The 16,609-nt window shown below is 45.1% G+C and overlaps 1 protein-coding gene across 1 annotated transcript in view; it reads left to right on the top strand.

The window, feature by feature from the left end:
- LOC311304340 (hydroperoxide isomerase ALOXE3-like) overlaps positions 1 to 12,878 on the top strand; it is a 46,278-nt gene extending 33,400 nt beyond the window's left edge. The window contains exons 14-15 of the mRNA XM_084431299.1: positions 11,690 to 11,860; positions 12,185 to 12,878. Coding sequence (XP_084287425.1) covers positions 11,690 to 11,860; positions 12,185 to 12,364 — 351 coding nt within the window. The 3' untranslated portion in view covers positions 12,365 to 12,878. The remainder of the gene's footprint in view (positions 1 to 11,689; positions 11,861 to 12,184) is intronic.
- The last annotated feature ends 3,731 nt before the right edge of the window (positions 12,879 to 16,609 follow it).

The following is a 16,609-nucleotide window of genomic DNA, read 5'->3' as shown; positions in this document are numbered from 1 at the left end:
TAATGAGCTGCGAGAACGATAATGAGAACGTACTCGGTTACTAACGTAACCTCGGTTCTCTCTAGAGAGAGGAACGAGTACTGCGTAGAATACGCTAGGGGAAAATCCTTTTCCACGAGAATACTGAAGCCAAAAAAATTATCCTTTAATTTTGTATTAATGTAAAACGCGTTGCGGCAGCATACAGACATAGGCGAGGCAGCTCGCGCGCCTATTGGCTGGTCTGCTGGCAACTGCTTAAGCCTATCGAGCGAGACCTAGAGTGACGTCAGACCCAATGAGGGCGCTTCGCGCCCTCTGCGTCACGTCCCGCCGAAACGGGCGTGGCTTAGGTCTATAAATACCGCTCGCAGGCATTATTTCTCTGGTTTTTCATAGTCGAAGCAACCAGAGCGCGTGCAGGCACGGCAGGATACGCAGTACTCGTTCCTCTCTCTAGAGAGAACCGAGGTTACGTTAGTAACCGAGTACGTTCTCTTACGAGAGATACTCTCGTACTGCGTAGAATACGCTAGGGGAACCTACTGTAAAACGCCGTGCGTGCTGGGATCTGATACCATAGACTCAAGGGCGACAGCCCGGAGTTCATACAGTACATAATCACCCAGGGGACTCACAGGGAATCCTGGAAGAGAGGGGGGGGGTAGCCACTATCTCCCTTATAGCAGCATAGAGCAAGGATTGCAATACTCACTAGCTGCATAACTGACAGCGCCAGTTATGAGATTTTGGCCATACTAGACCGACAGTAGTCTGGCCTGTAGTGCGGGAACCTCTAGGTTGTAAAACCTTATAAATGTAGACGGAGAGGCCCAGCCTGCCGCCATACAAATATCTTGCAAGGCAATCCCACTTGACCATGCCCACGATGAAGCCATGCTTCTCGTGGAGTGCGCTTTGACACCCAGCGGGCACTGCATGCCCTTGGTTGTGTAAGCTAGCGCTATCGCGTCCACTACCCATCTGGATAGGGTCTGTTTCGAAGCGGCTTGTCCTTTAGAACGTCCGCTGAACGAAACAAAGAGCTGCTCCGTCTGTCTGAAAACAGACGAGCGAGACACATAAGCTCTTAACGCCCTGACTGGGCAAAGGGAGCTTTCGTCCATATTTCCTTCAGTGACCGGCAGGGCAGACAGGGAAATGACCTGTGCTCTGAACGGTGTATTGAGGGATTTAGGAACATAACCGTGCTTAGGTTTGAGTATAACTCTAGAGTCATTCGGCCCAAATTTCATGCACGTCGCGCTTACCGAGAGCGCGTGTAAGTCCCCTATGCGCTTCACTGAAGCGAGAGCCAGAAGAAACGCCGTCTTGAAAGACAGGTGTTTAAGATCAATCTCCTGCAAGGGCTCAAATGGATGACCTTTCATGGCTTCCAGTACCGTAGAAAGGTCCCATATAGGGACTGTGGGAGGTCTGGGAGGATTCAGTCTCTTAGCTCCTCGAAGGAAGCGAATAACTAAATCGTTCCTTCCAATAGACTGGCCGAGCGTGGTCGAAGAGAACACTGCTATGGCCGCTACATAGACTTTGAGCGTGGAAGGGGACCTGCCCTTATCCAACAGCTCCTGTAGGAAGGAAAGAACCTCCGTCACATCGCAATGCAGGGGTGACACACCACGAGCTGTGCACCAGCTAGAGAACACTGACCATTTTGAGGCATAGAGACGTCGCGTAGACGGAGCTCTGGCCTGTGTGATAGTGTTTAACACTCCCTGTGGGAGGTCAGCGGGTACCCGTTGATGGCCCACACATGGAGGGACCACAGCTCTGGGTGAGGATGCCAAATCGAGCCGTTGGCTTGAGAGAGGAGATCCCTCCTCAGAGGCACTGGCCACGGGGCAGTGCTCGCTAACTGCATCACAATTGGGAACCAAGGTTGGCTCATCCAAAGTGGGGCTACAAGCAGCACTGAGCATCCTTCTTCCCTGACCCGTTCTACCACCTGAGTCAGGAGGGAGATGGGGGGAAAAGCGTAGAGAGGACGGCAAGGCCACTTGTGGGTCAGCGCGTCCTTGCTCTTCGAGAAAAATTCTGGACAGTGAGCGTTTTCCTGAGACGCGAACAGGTCTACTTCCACTCTGCCGAATTTCTTCCACAGCAGCTGGACTGTCTGTGGGTGCAAAGACCATTCTCCTGTCGGAACCTGGTTCCTGGACAGTCTGTCTGGTCCTATATTTAGGAGCCCTGGCACGTGCGCTGCTCTCAGCGAGAGCAGGTTGCTGCAGGCCCATATCAGGAGGCGCCTGGTTAGCCTGTACAGAGTCAGGGACCTGAGGCCGCCCTGGCGATTTATGTAGGACACCACTGAGACGTTGTCTGAACGTATTAGCACGTGGTGTCCCTGTATGAGGGGACAAAAGCGCGTGAGCGCTTTGCTCACTGCCAACATTTCGAGGCAGTTGATATGTAAGAGCTTCTCCCGCTTTGACCATAGGCCAAAAAGCGGTCTGCCCTCGAGCAGCGCTCCCCATCCCGAGGTGGATGCGTCCGTGGACACCACCATCACTCTCGAGGAAGTCCCCAGGCTTACACCTGATTGGTACCAGTCTTTTGCCTCCCAAGGTTTCAAAGCTGCAATGCATGCTTGATTGACCTTGACGCGAAGCTGACCGGAGGCCCACGCTGAGCGTGGTACTCTCTTTCTGAGCCAGAACTGCAGTGGGCGCATGCGCAGAAGGCCCAACTGGAGAACTGAAGATGCTGAGGACATCAGACCGAGCATCCTTTGAAAAGCTTTGAGAGGGACTATCGCGCCGCAGCGGAACAAGCCGGCTGCGCGCCGAATGTCCAGTGTGCGCTGAGATGACAGGCGTGCTGTCATTAGCAGCGAGTTCAGCTCTATTCCCAGAAAAGATATAATCTGTCTGGGGAAAAGCGAGCTCTTTTCCCAGTTCACTGCGAGACCGAGATTCTCGAGGTGATCGAGTAAAATGGTCCTGTGCTCTACGAGCTCTGAGTGAGATTGGGCTAGAATCAGCCAGTCGTCCAGATAGTTCAGCACTCGTATGCCCCGTAATCTGAGGGGTGCGAGCGCTGCATCCATGCACTTCGTAAATGTACGGGGTGCCAGGGACAAGCCGAAAGGCAGGACTGTGTACTGATATGCCTGGCCCTCGAAGGCGAATCTCAAAAATCGCCTGTGACGTGACGCTATCTGTATTTGAAAATACGCATCTTTTAGATCTATTGACACAAACCAGTCCCCCTGGCGGACGTGCGCGAGGATTTTTCTGGTTGTGAGCATCCTGAACTGGCGCTTCATAAGCGCTCTGTTCAACTGCCGCAGATCTAGTATGGGTCTGAGACCCCCGTCTTTTTGGGGCACCAGGAAGTATCTGCTGTAAAGCCCCCCCTCGCTTTGAGCTTGAGATAGGGGTTCTATAGCCCCTTTGCTCAACAGTTTCAAAATCTCGGCTCGAAGTAGATGAGCTACTTTCGATTCTACCGTGGTCTCGACGCGCGCCATGAAGCGGCGAGGGCGTCGGCGAAACTGCAGCGAATAGCCTCCTTTTATGATGTTCAGCACCCATCTCGAAACCCCGGGAAGCTTTTCCCACGCAGGTGCGCGAGTAGCTAGGGGCCGGATGCGAAGCACGCTCTGATCGGCTCGCGATACAGCGGCTTTTGTGTGCTGTGACATAAGCGTCGCGCTCATGACATCTGAGGCAGGGGGCGCGCTGATAACAGCGGGCAGAATGCCCGCGCTCGACTCCTCCGCAGTGTTTAGCTGAGAGGAGGAGGGCTGGGCTAGTTTCATGTCTGTGTGTGGGCGTGGGCGCGGAGCAGCGGGCACATACACCACCTTTACAGCATTGCTCGCGTGAGCAGAGCATATGCATACGGGTCCTGTATTTACAGGGACCGTGAGACATGTGGGAAGTAGCGTTAGTGGGCACTGGGTAGTGGGCACTTTTGCTACATTTGAAGCGCAATCGATCTGAGTCGATTTTATGTGCGCGCGCCCTGTGTGAAGGGCTGTGCTTGTGTGTAGGAATGGGCACTGAGTAGCGGGCATTTTTTCTACACATGAAACACCGTCGGCCGTGGCCGGGACACCAGAAAATACACTCTTTAAGGGATTTATCTGGGTAGCCGTAAAAACGGCTTTTGTGTGCAGGCAAGCGGGTAATGGAACCGGCTTGTTGGCTGCTAAATACGCTGGACCAGTCACATTTCCTGGAACTGGACGAGCGGCAAGCTTTGGTGGAAGTCCGGCCGCAGCGGGACTTGGACACCGTCGCTTTCCTAGGCGTGCTAGGATGATTTCGGGGCCTCTGGCTTCAACGCAACCTTCTGCCGCGGGCCACGCGGGGCGGGGCGGCGGCCGGATGAGCGAGAGCGCGGTCTCGAGCTCTGGGTTTGGCGGCGTTGAGAAGAGGAGGCGGCGGGCGGAGGCTTAGGCTGTGAGCTCTGAGCAGACGGTTTTGCACGGCCTGCTGCAGAACCGGAGCGCTTCGGGAGGAAGTGCTTCATGGCCTGGGTCGCTTTCTGCACCTCAGCGAACCTATCGGCGAAATCTTTGACCGAGGTTCCGAAGAGGCCGGCAGGGGAAAGCGGCGCGTCGAGGAACGCGGTGCGTTCCGACTCAGTCATGTCAGAGAGCGTAAGCCACAGATGTCTCTCAGACACGGTGAGCGAGGCCATGCTCCGTCCAATGGCCTGTGCTGCTGACTTGGTGGCGCGAAGAGCGAGGTCTGTAGCGCTCCTCAAGTCCGGCACGCAGATTGCGTCAGGTCCTCTCTCGTCCAGCTGGCGGAGGAGATCGGCCTGGTATATCTGGAGCGTGGCCACGGTGTGCAACGCTGACGCGGCCTGCCCGGCGGCGGAGAAAGCGCGGCGGAGCAGGGTTGACGTCGTGCGTCAGGCTTTTGAGGGCAGCGCCATCTTAGCACGCCGTCCAGCGGAGGGCGGGCATAAGTGCGCTGCAATAGCCTCTTCGACCGGCGGCAGGGAGTGGTAGCCTCTGTTCTTTGCGTCGTCGACAGCGGAGAACGCCAAAGAGACAGAGGACCGTGTCCTGGCCGAAAAAGGGGAGTCCCAAGATTTAGCGACTTCTTCATGAAGCTCAGGAAGAAAAGGCGCTGGCTTGGATGCAGGTGAAACGCGCTCCCCAGGCAGGAAGTAGCCGTCCAGCCGGTTGTGAGCAGGCTGCTCAGGCGTAATCCACTCGAGGCCAAGGCTCGCCGTGGCCTGAGTGAGCACGCGCATGAGCTCCGCCTCAATGCTCGCTCTCTTTCCCGTAGAAGCACGGGCAGGGGGGGCGGGATCCTCAGAGCCCGCCCAATCCTCACTGCCTGATGCTATGAGAGAGCAGGAATCCCCCTCTCGAAGCAGCGCGTCGATCTCATCAGCGTCATCGACAGAAGCGGCGGCAGACCGCGGCCGCTGTCCGTCCGTAAGCGAAGCTGATGAAACCGGAGAAGCAGGCGGGCGCACCGGCGAGCTTTGACGGCTGAGAGAGGGCTCCGGGATTCGCTGAGCGCGGCGCTTCTTGCGGCGCGGCACAACAGCAGGTGTGGGCGCAGTCTCGGTGAACAGTGCCAAGCGAGTCCTCAGAGTCGCTAAAGGCAACAGCTCGCAGTGATGGCAGCCGCCATCAGCGAGCGCGAGAGCTGCATGTTCTTGACCCAGGCAGGAAGCGTAGATGACATGGCGGTCCCCGTCGCTGAGTGCGGCTCTGCACGAGCCACAAGCAGGCATCTTGAAAAAGACGCAGCTCTTTTAGATAGTGTGAGTCGCGCCGGCGAACACACACACACAGTGCAATAAAAAGGATATAGGAGCTGGATAGCGCAGCAGGAAGGCGATGAAGGCGGCGCGGCCGGCAGCTTCGTCGACTCGTCCCGCTGAGGTGCTCCTTCAACAGCGCGGCTTCTTCTCGGATCCAGCGATGTGAGTTGCTTCGCTGAAGGATGAAAAATCAGAGAAATAATGCCTGCGAGCGGTATTTATAGACCTAAGCCACGCCCGTTTCGGAGGGACGTGACGCAGAGGGCGCGAAGCGCCCTCATTGGGTCTGACGTCACTCTAGGTCTCGCTCGATAGGCTTAAGCAGTTGCCAACAGACCAGCCAATAGGCGCGCGAGCTGCCTCGCCCATGTCTGTATGCTGCCGCAACGCGTTTTACATTAATACAAAATTAAAGGATAATTTTTTTGGCTTCAGTATTCTCGTGGAAAAGGATTTTCCCCTAGCGTATTCTACGCAGTACGAGAGTATCTCTCGTAAGAGAACTGCTGATATCTCTCTCTTTTTATATAGATTACATAAACAGAGAATATTTGTTTTAGTTTTGAATTAGATAATTTAAAACTAAACACTTAAATGATTATAAAGATATATTGCTCATGCCTGGGTGAATAGTATTTGCTGAGTTTTGTTTAAAGGAGAACTCCGGTCAATTTTAACATTAAGCTCATTTTATTGTACATTTGGAGTGCTGTCAATACAGAGAACAACTACAAAAATCGATGTTGACTACACCGAGTTATTCTATTTTTAAAATTTGCACCCTGTTGACTTCAATGGGGCAAGTACTAAACCTGCTTTTAGGCTCTTAACATCCTTGATGTGTCATTACAAGTGCACAGAAAATGTGAGTGATTCCTTCTGAGTGAACACGAGTGGATCTGACTGCAGTAGATGTGAAAGATATGTATAAAAATGATGTTATTTAAGCCAGCGCAAATACCTGTTTACATCCTGTTTTTCGGTTGAAGTCCAAAGTAATCGATTGCCGAGTTCACGCACGTGATCATAGGTAACTAAACCTATGCGCGTGAACTCGGCAATCGACTACATCAGATTTCTATAGACAGGAATAATATTTATTGAATTTATACCCAAATGCGTCGATGTAATCATTATGAGCGTTTGCATACTCTGTTAATGTGTTTTCAATTCATACCAATAGCCTGAGGGCGCCCTCGCCGCCCTGTGCACAGTATTAGAACATGAAGAAGTGCCATAATCATGTGACAATCCAGGAAGCCTCGAATACACACACAGCTAACAAGAGATCGCGCTGTAACTATGGCTGTAACATGCAGATACAGACATTTTGAAGACAATAAACATGTTTGCTATGATATTTGAGTTACCTGTGTTTTTCAATCCATGCCAGGTATTTCCATAATAATAGATTATATTTAGAATGTAATGCTAATCTATATAGAATCGTTGTGCAGAACACTATCCAATAGTATATTTTCTGTCTGATTTTTTATCTGAAGCCAAATTAGATCACAGAAAATTAATTAATAAATAAGAAAATAAATACTCGATTTGCTTTATAAAGTAAGTTTATAAGCACAAACATGGTTTTAATCTCATAAATTGTCGTGTATTGATGGTGTGCTAAGCAAACATGCTAGCTAGCCCTAGGTGCACCTGCCACCTAGAAGTTATATTTTTATTATTTTTTGAATGCTTACTGAAATGTTTCTATATTCAAGAAATGCATTAGATACAGTTTAAAATGTGAGGTGAACTTTGAGAAAAGAAATTAGTGACTGAAACCATATGAATAGCCTGTGAATAGCCAGTCGTTAGTAACTATAATGCAGACAAAAGAAATGCATATTTAGAGCCATAGCCAGGCTGGAGAGGTGTGAATGTGTGCAGGGGGAGACTGAGACTGAATGGGGCTCGTTTGCACCACAAAACAATAAAGACAATATACTGGATAGATGGTTAGAAGATGACAATAAACATCAGAAGCATCTTAGCGTCAAATCAAAATAAAGTCACATGACATGGTCTTGAAAAACATTTAACTAAATACAGAGTTTTGGACTTATTATCTTAAGATTTTAAACATAAAATGTTTAGACATGTGGCATTAGCTGTAATGCATTTCTAGATTGCTCCAGTGCCAACTTCAATTTTATTTTCATGAGGATATTTCATAAAAAATAATTTCTAATAACTTTACAAAACTTTTAAGCTATTTATAACAATTTTTGTCATTATGACAATAATTAATTCTACATTTACAATAAACTGCCAGGTGTCAGCTTTCAAATGAGATCATACTTGTGCTTTTAGTACAAAGGGTTCATGAACTGTATCTGTTTCAGTTTGGGTATGTCATTTCTTGGGATTTTTCAAAAGTGGGGTTGCAGCTTAACAGGTTAACAGTTTATTTTTTCATTTTTCATGTATGACAAAACATGACGGAGTATTTTAAGTCTATTTTGATGCTATCTGAAAAAAATCAAGGAAAACATGCCGGCGCGTTTGTCGACCCCAGAGGGTTAATCTTCTTTAAGCACAACGGAGCAACTGTGTCTAAAGTGCTGGAAAAGAGAGAGTTAAACGTTTCTGTTGCAATATCAAGTTCTTCTAAGCTATCTGGGATGCTGATCTGGCACTATCTGGGATCGTGTCGTACATGTGTATTTATTTATCATTGAAAGGTTGCCTACCTGTCTATAGTTCATATTTTAACATGTTTCCATCGATTTCTTAAATTTTAGTCTGGCGCCAGTTCAACTAGTACAATGTGAAGTTTATGCACCAATAACATGCTAACTATTATAAATGGGAATGCATGTCTTACCTTAACAATCGAATCTTCAAATCGCGTTCTTCTTCTTCTAAAGTAAATCCAGTGTAAACTCACAGGATGCCTTCCAAACTCGATGAAAAGAAGAACAATGATGAAGTTTCTCTTTTCTCTTCATGCTTTGTTTAGAGGTGATGAGGGCGTTAACAGCACCGCGTGAACGATTTGCATGTCAATTGCTCTTGCGTGCGTAGGTGTGGTCACATTAAAAATAATGAGCATTCGTGTGAGAAAATGTACCTCTCGTTGCTTTCATACAGATTACTTAAACGAATATTTGTTTTCAATATGAATTACATCATTTTAAAACAAAGACTCCAAGCTTAGTAAAGACATAACTATCACGTGTGGGTGGCAAGTATTCACTGAGTTACAGTTCATTTTTCTGTCCCATTTCAGAATGAACTTCACACTGAGAGAGACGGCCGAACGTATTTTCTTTATTTTACGAAAAGCAGAACATTTTGTTTTTATTATGAGTGTACACAAATAAAAGTAAACATTTAACAGTTTTGAATGATGTATAACACTGGCCTGTATGACAAAAATCAACAGAGTTATTTGAGTCTCTTTTGCACTGATAAGAAAAAAAGCGAGACAATCAGCCGACCCCAGAGGGTTAAGCAACAATAATGTTGGCCACCCCAGGGTTTTTGCTGCATACTCCGCGGAGCAGACCCAGTCGCAAACTGTTAAGGAAAATACGTCCCAGAGGGAGCTTGTGGTTTGTTGGCGCTGTGGAAAAACAGTTCATTTGCGCCATGAATGTGCGACCCTGGATGTGGCTGTGTCCACTCCGCCGTCTGGAAATGGACAGGGCAGGAGTAGAGGGAGGTGCTCTCGGCCCATCAGCCATTTCAGAACCTCCCTGTGGATCGTCTGTTACTTTGGTTAGTCCAGTAGAGTGCTGCCGAATAGAGGCCAAAGTGGATGGACAACTGGTACAGTCTTTGTTGGATGCTGGCTCTACAGTCATCATTATTCATTCTAAATTCTTGACAAGAAGGGTCCTTCAGACCTCTCGTGTTCTCCTGGTCACTGTCATGGGTGAGAAGGCAACTTTGATGGGCCGTTGTGAGGCAGAAATCTGTGTGGAGGGACACAGTACAGTTATGTGGCTTTGGGCCGCTGAGATTCCAGAATATTGTCTCCTGGGTATCGACTTCCTACACCAGGCAGCTGCGGTTTTGGACTTGAGGGCAGCGACCCTAACGCTAGCTAGAAAATGTTCGGTGCCAATTCACTTTAATTCTATATGGCCGGCTCCTCAGTCGCGCTACATGGGTCGTCTGAATCCTAGCTCACAAGCCCAGGGGGTCTGTAGAGACACCATTTCCTGGCTCTGCGGTGGGGGCTTTACACCTTTCCACCACCTGCCGTCCCTGATAGCGGGAACTGCAGTCAAGTTGGGGAGAGCCCAGTTTTGATGCAAGCGGCAAAAGCTGTTTGGGAGAGAAGTAGTGAGGGTTTGGAAGAACTCCAGAAGTACAAATTATGGCGAGTGATGGAACGCCATGATAAAATCTTTGCCGCCTCAGCCAGTGATGTCAGGCAGACGAAGTTGGTACAGCATTGTATAAACACGGGGGATGCACCACCCATCCGGCAACGTGCGCAACGGTTACCTCCCATAAGGCAGTCGGCTGCAGATCACTGCCTAGAAGAGATGAAGGCTTCGGGAATTATAGAGCCATCGGAAAGACCGTGGGCCTCGCCAGTTGTATTGGTCCCTAAGAAGGATGGCGGCTGGCGTTTCTGCATCGACTTCAGAGGCCTGAATGAAGTGACTGTCAAGGACTCTTACCCGCTTCCGCTTATTGATGAGTCCCTGGATTGGATCGCTGGGTCTAGGTGGGTCTCTTCGATAGATCTGCGTAGCGGGTATTGGCAGGTCCCTCTCAGTGCTGACGCGAGACTGAAGACTGCCTTCACAACAGGGACAGGCCTCTGGCAATTCAAGACTATGCCCTTTGGTCTGTGCAACGCTCCGGCAACATTTGAGCGGCTGATGGAGCGGGTGCTGTAGGGTATTCCAAGAAAGGTGTGCCTGATCTATTTGGATGACATTTTAGTGCATGGAAAAGACTTTGAATCGGCCCTGAGTGCCCTTGACCTTGTCATGACCAGAATAGCCCAGGCAGGTCTGAAATTGCTTCCAGAGTGCCAGCTGATGTAGAAAGCCGTTACCTTCCTGTGCGGTTCTATCCCAGGAGGGGGAAAAGGGAGAGAGGGTTATTGCCTACTACAGTCAGGCCTTCAACAGGGCAGAGCGTAATTACTGTGTGACCCGACGAGAACTCTTAACCGTGGTAGAGGCAGTCAGCCATTTCAGGCATCACCTTTGTGGTCTTCATTTTGTGGTCCGAACAGATAATGCTTGTTGTCTTTCCGGGAGCCAGAGGGACAGGTGGCATGGTGGATAGAATGCCTGCAGGACTTTCAATTCACCATTCAGCATCGCAAGGGGGAAAGTCACCAGAATGCGGACGAGTTGTCAAGGCGCACCTGTATGGCATCCTGCCCACAATGTGAGCGACTGGCTGGATATGTGATGCAGGGACCGTTAGAAGATATGTTTGCTCACTTTGGGGTTCCCTCTGAGATGCATTCTGATCAGGGGAGGAACTTTGAGTCACGCGTGTTCTCTGAGTTCTGTCGGCAGTTGGGCATCGCTTGCATCTTTTTTGGGACATTTGCTTGCATCCTTTTATACATGATCAGGTTCTCAAAGTTATGAGTCTTTTTAAGTCTTTTAAATGCTTTGTTTCGCTCTTTTACTGCTATCCCACATTCGTCAGTCAACCATGGAACAATCTTCTTTTTGCTATTTCCTTTACACCTAGGAATTGACTGACCTGCTGCTTCTACTATAACTCAAGTAATTAAATCGATTTAATTAATCGATTTCATTAGTAATATTAATTTCTCTCATTCTTCCATCACTTATTTCCCTGAATTTCACCCAGTCAGCTTTAATACCCGTCAAGTAGCCCATGACGACAAGAAAAACCTGTTCATATGCACTTTCCATGGCCTAAGTAATGTTAATTATGTGCTCTTGTTATACTTTATGAATATTTCGCTTATATATCACATTTTTCACCAATTATTTCCCCCAAGTATGACTTTGGCGGCTGGATGCCTAACTACCCCACTGCCCTCAGAAAGCCCCCTCCCAAGGAGAAAGGCCAGACCACTGAGAACACGATCCTGGAAACCCTACCTGATGTGGGCACAACAGTGAATGGGATGGCTGTCCTGAAACTCCTGAGCAACGACTCTGCAGACCAAGTAAGTTTTTACACCATCAGGGCACATGTTAAAAGACTGGAATTCAATTTAGCTGTGAAAAAGTGAAAAATCTGAATGGTGTTCTTGTGTATGCCATCATATTACTCTGGATGACAATGGCTTACTTACACTGCTTTTATTCCTCTAGTTTGCATTTCCTGACTGTTACATTAGAAGGAGATTTAGCAAACTGTAAGCGTAGTGTTGCAGTGGGCTTTTACAGAATATTATTGTGCTGTCATACGAACTGCGTTAAACATGGTCATAAACATGTTTCTTATCAACATGTTATTTACTATTACAATCTTGATACCCTGTCCATAGTATCCTCTGGGAAATTTCCCTGAAAATCTGCATGATGAAGAGGTCCCTTGCAAGCTCATTGAAGATTTCCAAAAGGATCTGAGGGAGTTGTCAGATTCCATCGAGCAGCGGAACAAGAAGTTGGAACTTCCCTACACCTATATGAACCCCAAAAATGTGGACAACAGTGTAGCCATTTGAAAGGATACAGTAGTCCTTAAAACATTTTTCTTTCTATAAATAGCGTTGTCAATAAAAATAAGACTAAAGCAAAAATAAATCAAAGTGAGTCATGGATGTTGCCTTTCAGGGAAAATAAGATAAATAATGTGAAAGGCACTAGTTAATGTGTGGTGCTTTTTATTTTATTTAGTGGTGCCATCTAGTGACATTAATCAGTACAATCCTGCAATATTAAACATTGCATGTGTGGCAGGGTCGTCAGGTAATGGGGAAAATAGAGACCCCAGAACTATACTTAACCCTCTGGGGTCTGAGGTGTTTTCTGGGTCCTGGAGGTGTTCTGATATGCTCTGACATTTGTGCTTATTTCTGTTACTTGTGACATTTTCATGGCTAAAGTCTGATTACACATTATTGTAGCAGAGTTTGTGCTAAATACAATGTCAGCAGCATGTATGTAAAAGTTTGTAGTTTTGAAATAATGACATTTATGCATGGTTTGTGAAAAAAATAAAAATAAAAATTGTCACTGAAAAAGGTCATGAAACCCATACTGATTATTTCTTCACAAGACTTTTGAAAATTGTATCACAAAGCCTAGAATATTTGCTTCAAAACTATGTGAAAATCATCCTGCATACTCATTCAGATAAAACAATATAATGATTTTAAAATTTGTAAGACATGTTTTGTGTAAGAAAGCTTCCACTGTTTGAAGAATTCATCTTCCAGAATATGTTTTAATTAGTTTCTGGAGTTTATTGTTAATCCATCTCCAACCTTGAAGTCCGTTTTGCAGAGATGGACTAACAATGAACTCCCAAAACTTACTAATTCTTCAAACAGTGGTAGAAGAGGATGTGCTGCTGGTCCAATCTGTCTGTCTATAAAGGATATAAAAACAGTCTTCATGTATTTTACTACACTTCAGCTTGTGATTCTTATTAAAGGTGGTATCAGTGATTTCAGGCCCAAAAATATTTTTATCACATTCATCTAATCTTTCCTAACGATCCGCTAGCTGCCCGCCCCATAAGCATGCCGTCAAAAAACTGCGTCTCTGTAGGCAGCCTAGGCTGAGATCTGCACACAAAAACAAATGGTTTAGCCAAACACTCAAAACCAAAACAAATAGTGTTCCAACCAATCACCGACAGGGGGAGGGTGTTGTGAGGTTTTGAGCCAGCTTCTTCTTCAGCTCCAACTTCGCGTGCAGCCGTGCACGAGCACAAAACCTCACAACACCCTCCCCCTGTCGGTGATTGGTTGTAAATGAAGATGACTTGACTTGACTATAGCAGCTTGTGTTTTTTTTTTTGCGGCCTGTTTTAATTTTAGTTTTAGTCTAGTCTTTGTGTCAAGCTGTCGTTTTAGTTTTTATTTGTTTGTCATATTCATACTCTTTTTAGTCTTGTCAAGTTTTAGTCAATGAAAACTGATGATATTTTAGTCTAGTTTTAGTCAACGAAAACTGATGACATTTTAGTCTAGTTTTAGTCAATGAAAATTGTATTTTAGTCTCTTTTTAGTAATGCAATTCTATTTAACCCAGTCAATATAGAATTTCAAACAAGGTTATCTTATTATATTTAGTATACTTAGTATATTTAGGGCTGTGACGGTGGCAGTTTTTTTTTTTAACCACCGCGGTATTTAAAAAAAATAAAAAAATAAAAACTCATTTTATATTTCCACACAAAGACGCGTGATATAGCCTACCAATCTGCGCTATGAGAGGGATGTGGGACACGAGCAGGAAAGAGACCATCGATCTCTTTATGATATCTTCGTGTTTTCTACTTGATGTAAATTGGTCTGAAGAGCGAATTTTATCTTCCACAAGGGCGAAATATTTAGGCTATGTTTGAGATTGCGCTGCCAGAGAAAGTGAAACTAAAAATCACCCGCGCGTGTGAAACGCGCTTTACAACTAAACTTGACGCACCCTATGTCTAATATAACAAGCACAAACTCTGTTAACCCTCTGGGGTCTGAGGGGTTTTTGGGGTCCTTGAGATGTTCTGACATTTGTGCTTTTTTCAGTTGCTTATAAACATATTAATGGCAAAGGTGTAATTACACTCTATTTAGCACAAACAGGGCTACCATAATATGTGAGCAACTTGCATGTACATGTTTGTATTTTTGAGAGAATAATGTTTATGCATGGTTTTTGAAAAAACAAAAAACTAAAGTTTCTGAAATAAGGCCACAAAACACATACTAATTATTGCCTAGAGTTTTTTCTTCAAAATGATGTGAAAATCATCCTGCCTAATCATTCACATAACACAATACATTGATATAAATCTTGTAAAAACACTTTTTGTTTGTAAAGGCAATATGCGCAAGGGGCGTCAACAATCCAACACCATCATGCATATTTAGTGATTCACACCTGAGGAGACAGTGGGGCCCGCATACTTAATGAGCCATTCATTCAGGTGTGTCACCTATAGCCACAAGAAAGAATGCAAGAGCAATATATACATGTATATTCTACCAAATTGGTTCACAGTTGGAAGCATCTCAAAAAAATTGTATTTTATTTTTCACAAATTGTGCTTGCAAATTGTATAATATCCAAGGAAAACATGTCTAGTAATTGTGCAGTTAATTCTCATACTGTATTTTCAGTTTTGGAATATGTATCTTCTCCCCAAATTTGTCAATAATAAAACACAATAAAAATTATTTAAAGAAAAGGCTTATATTTACCTTTTAAAATTTGTTTACATCTACCTTGTAAATATATATTTTTTATTAAAAAGGTTACAATTACAACAACAATTCAAGTATAATCTTTCTTTGTAAAAACTAAAGTATACATTTTATCATACATATTTCAAAGTTAAGGATTCATTACTTTGAATATAGCCTACATTGACAAAACATACTATATTTAACATATTAGCAAAAATTGGCAAACAAAAGCTTATTTGAGGTGGCAGATATTTTACAGTAAAAATGTGTAATCTATCCAAAACTAATCAACGAAATGTTGTCTTTCATATGTCTGTAACATAGGTCTTTCGTTTTTATTATAAGGAATATAAATGTTAATTTGCAGTTTAATACGTTGCTTATACAAATACATTTTATTTCAACATATTTCAGTCGATTTTTACTCAGTATAGCAATACAGTTTGCTAAAAGCGAAACATTCATTCACACACAGAAACGCAATTCAAATTTAAACCATCTTTTTGCGTGTTGTGGTAAACAGCGCATCTCTGCCGTTCATTCATTAACACAGAAACGCGATTTACTTGAGAATGAAAAAAACTTACTACAGTATTCCATCCATTGCTCATCGAAATACCAGCACTTCTGAGTTACATTTTCCATTATTATTATTCCTCACAGCGCCGCGAGACGTACCATGTACCATGATCTGATTAAACTTGTGTTTTCTCGAGCTGATATGGAGGCGTTCACAGGTTTTCATGGATTGCCTCAGCCATTTGCGTTTGAATAGTGCGCGCTCTCCGTGGGAGGAGTCACATTAAAAATAATTAGATGAGATGAGAACGACTGACATCTCGCTCTTTTCTTACAGATTACATGAACTGAGAATATTTGTTTTTTATATAAATTACTTCATTTAAAAGAAGAGAATTCAAGCTTCATGTCTGTGTGTCTGTATGCCTGTTTGACTGAGTATTTGCTGAGTTATTGTTCATTTTCGGACGCGTTTCAGAATGGACTACACTGACAGAGAGAAAGCAGAACTCACATCATGTTTATTTTTCTTTATTTGGCAAAAAGCACAACACTTTGTTTTTATTGTGAGTATACACTAAAATAATACACATTTAACAGGATCGATTGATGTATGAAACATGTTTGTAATATCAAAGTCAACAGAGCAAAATTAATCTCTTTTGAACTGATAAAAAAAAAGCGAGCTGGTATCGCCGGCGATACTGCCGACCCCAGGGGGTTAAAAAGAATTTGACATGCAAGTACAAATGTAGGCTATCTGTCCTACAGCGTTTTTCTACTTTACCACAGTAAAGAATACGTATATAATAGGCCTAATTAAAAGCGAACCAATGAAGAAACGTTTATAATCCCTTTAGAAAATGGGTGAGACGTGAGTGAAGATTTGGGAAAAGAAACAAGAGATTCCATGCAGGGATGAGTCACGATTTTTGGATATTCAATTAGTTTATTTAATTATAGAATATCGAATAGGTTGTGCGATTATGCTCTAAAATAAAATCTCCATGTTCTGGTGCTGATGCGGTGACGCGTTCATGT

Source organism: Rutilus rutilus, assembly GCF_951802725.1.
Source record: "Rutilus rutilus genome assembly, chromosome: 14".
NCBI lineage: Eukaryota > Metazoa > Chordata > Actinopteri > Cypriniformes > Leuciscidae > Rutilus > Rutilus rutilus.
The sequence above is the reverse complement of the archived record's forward strand: the minus strand, read 5'-3'. Positions and strand labels throughout refer to the sequence as shown.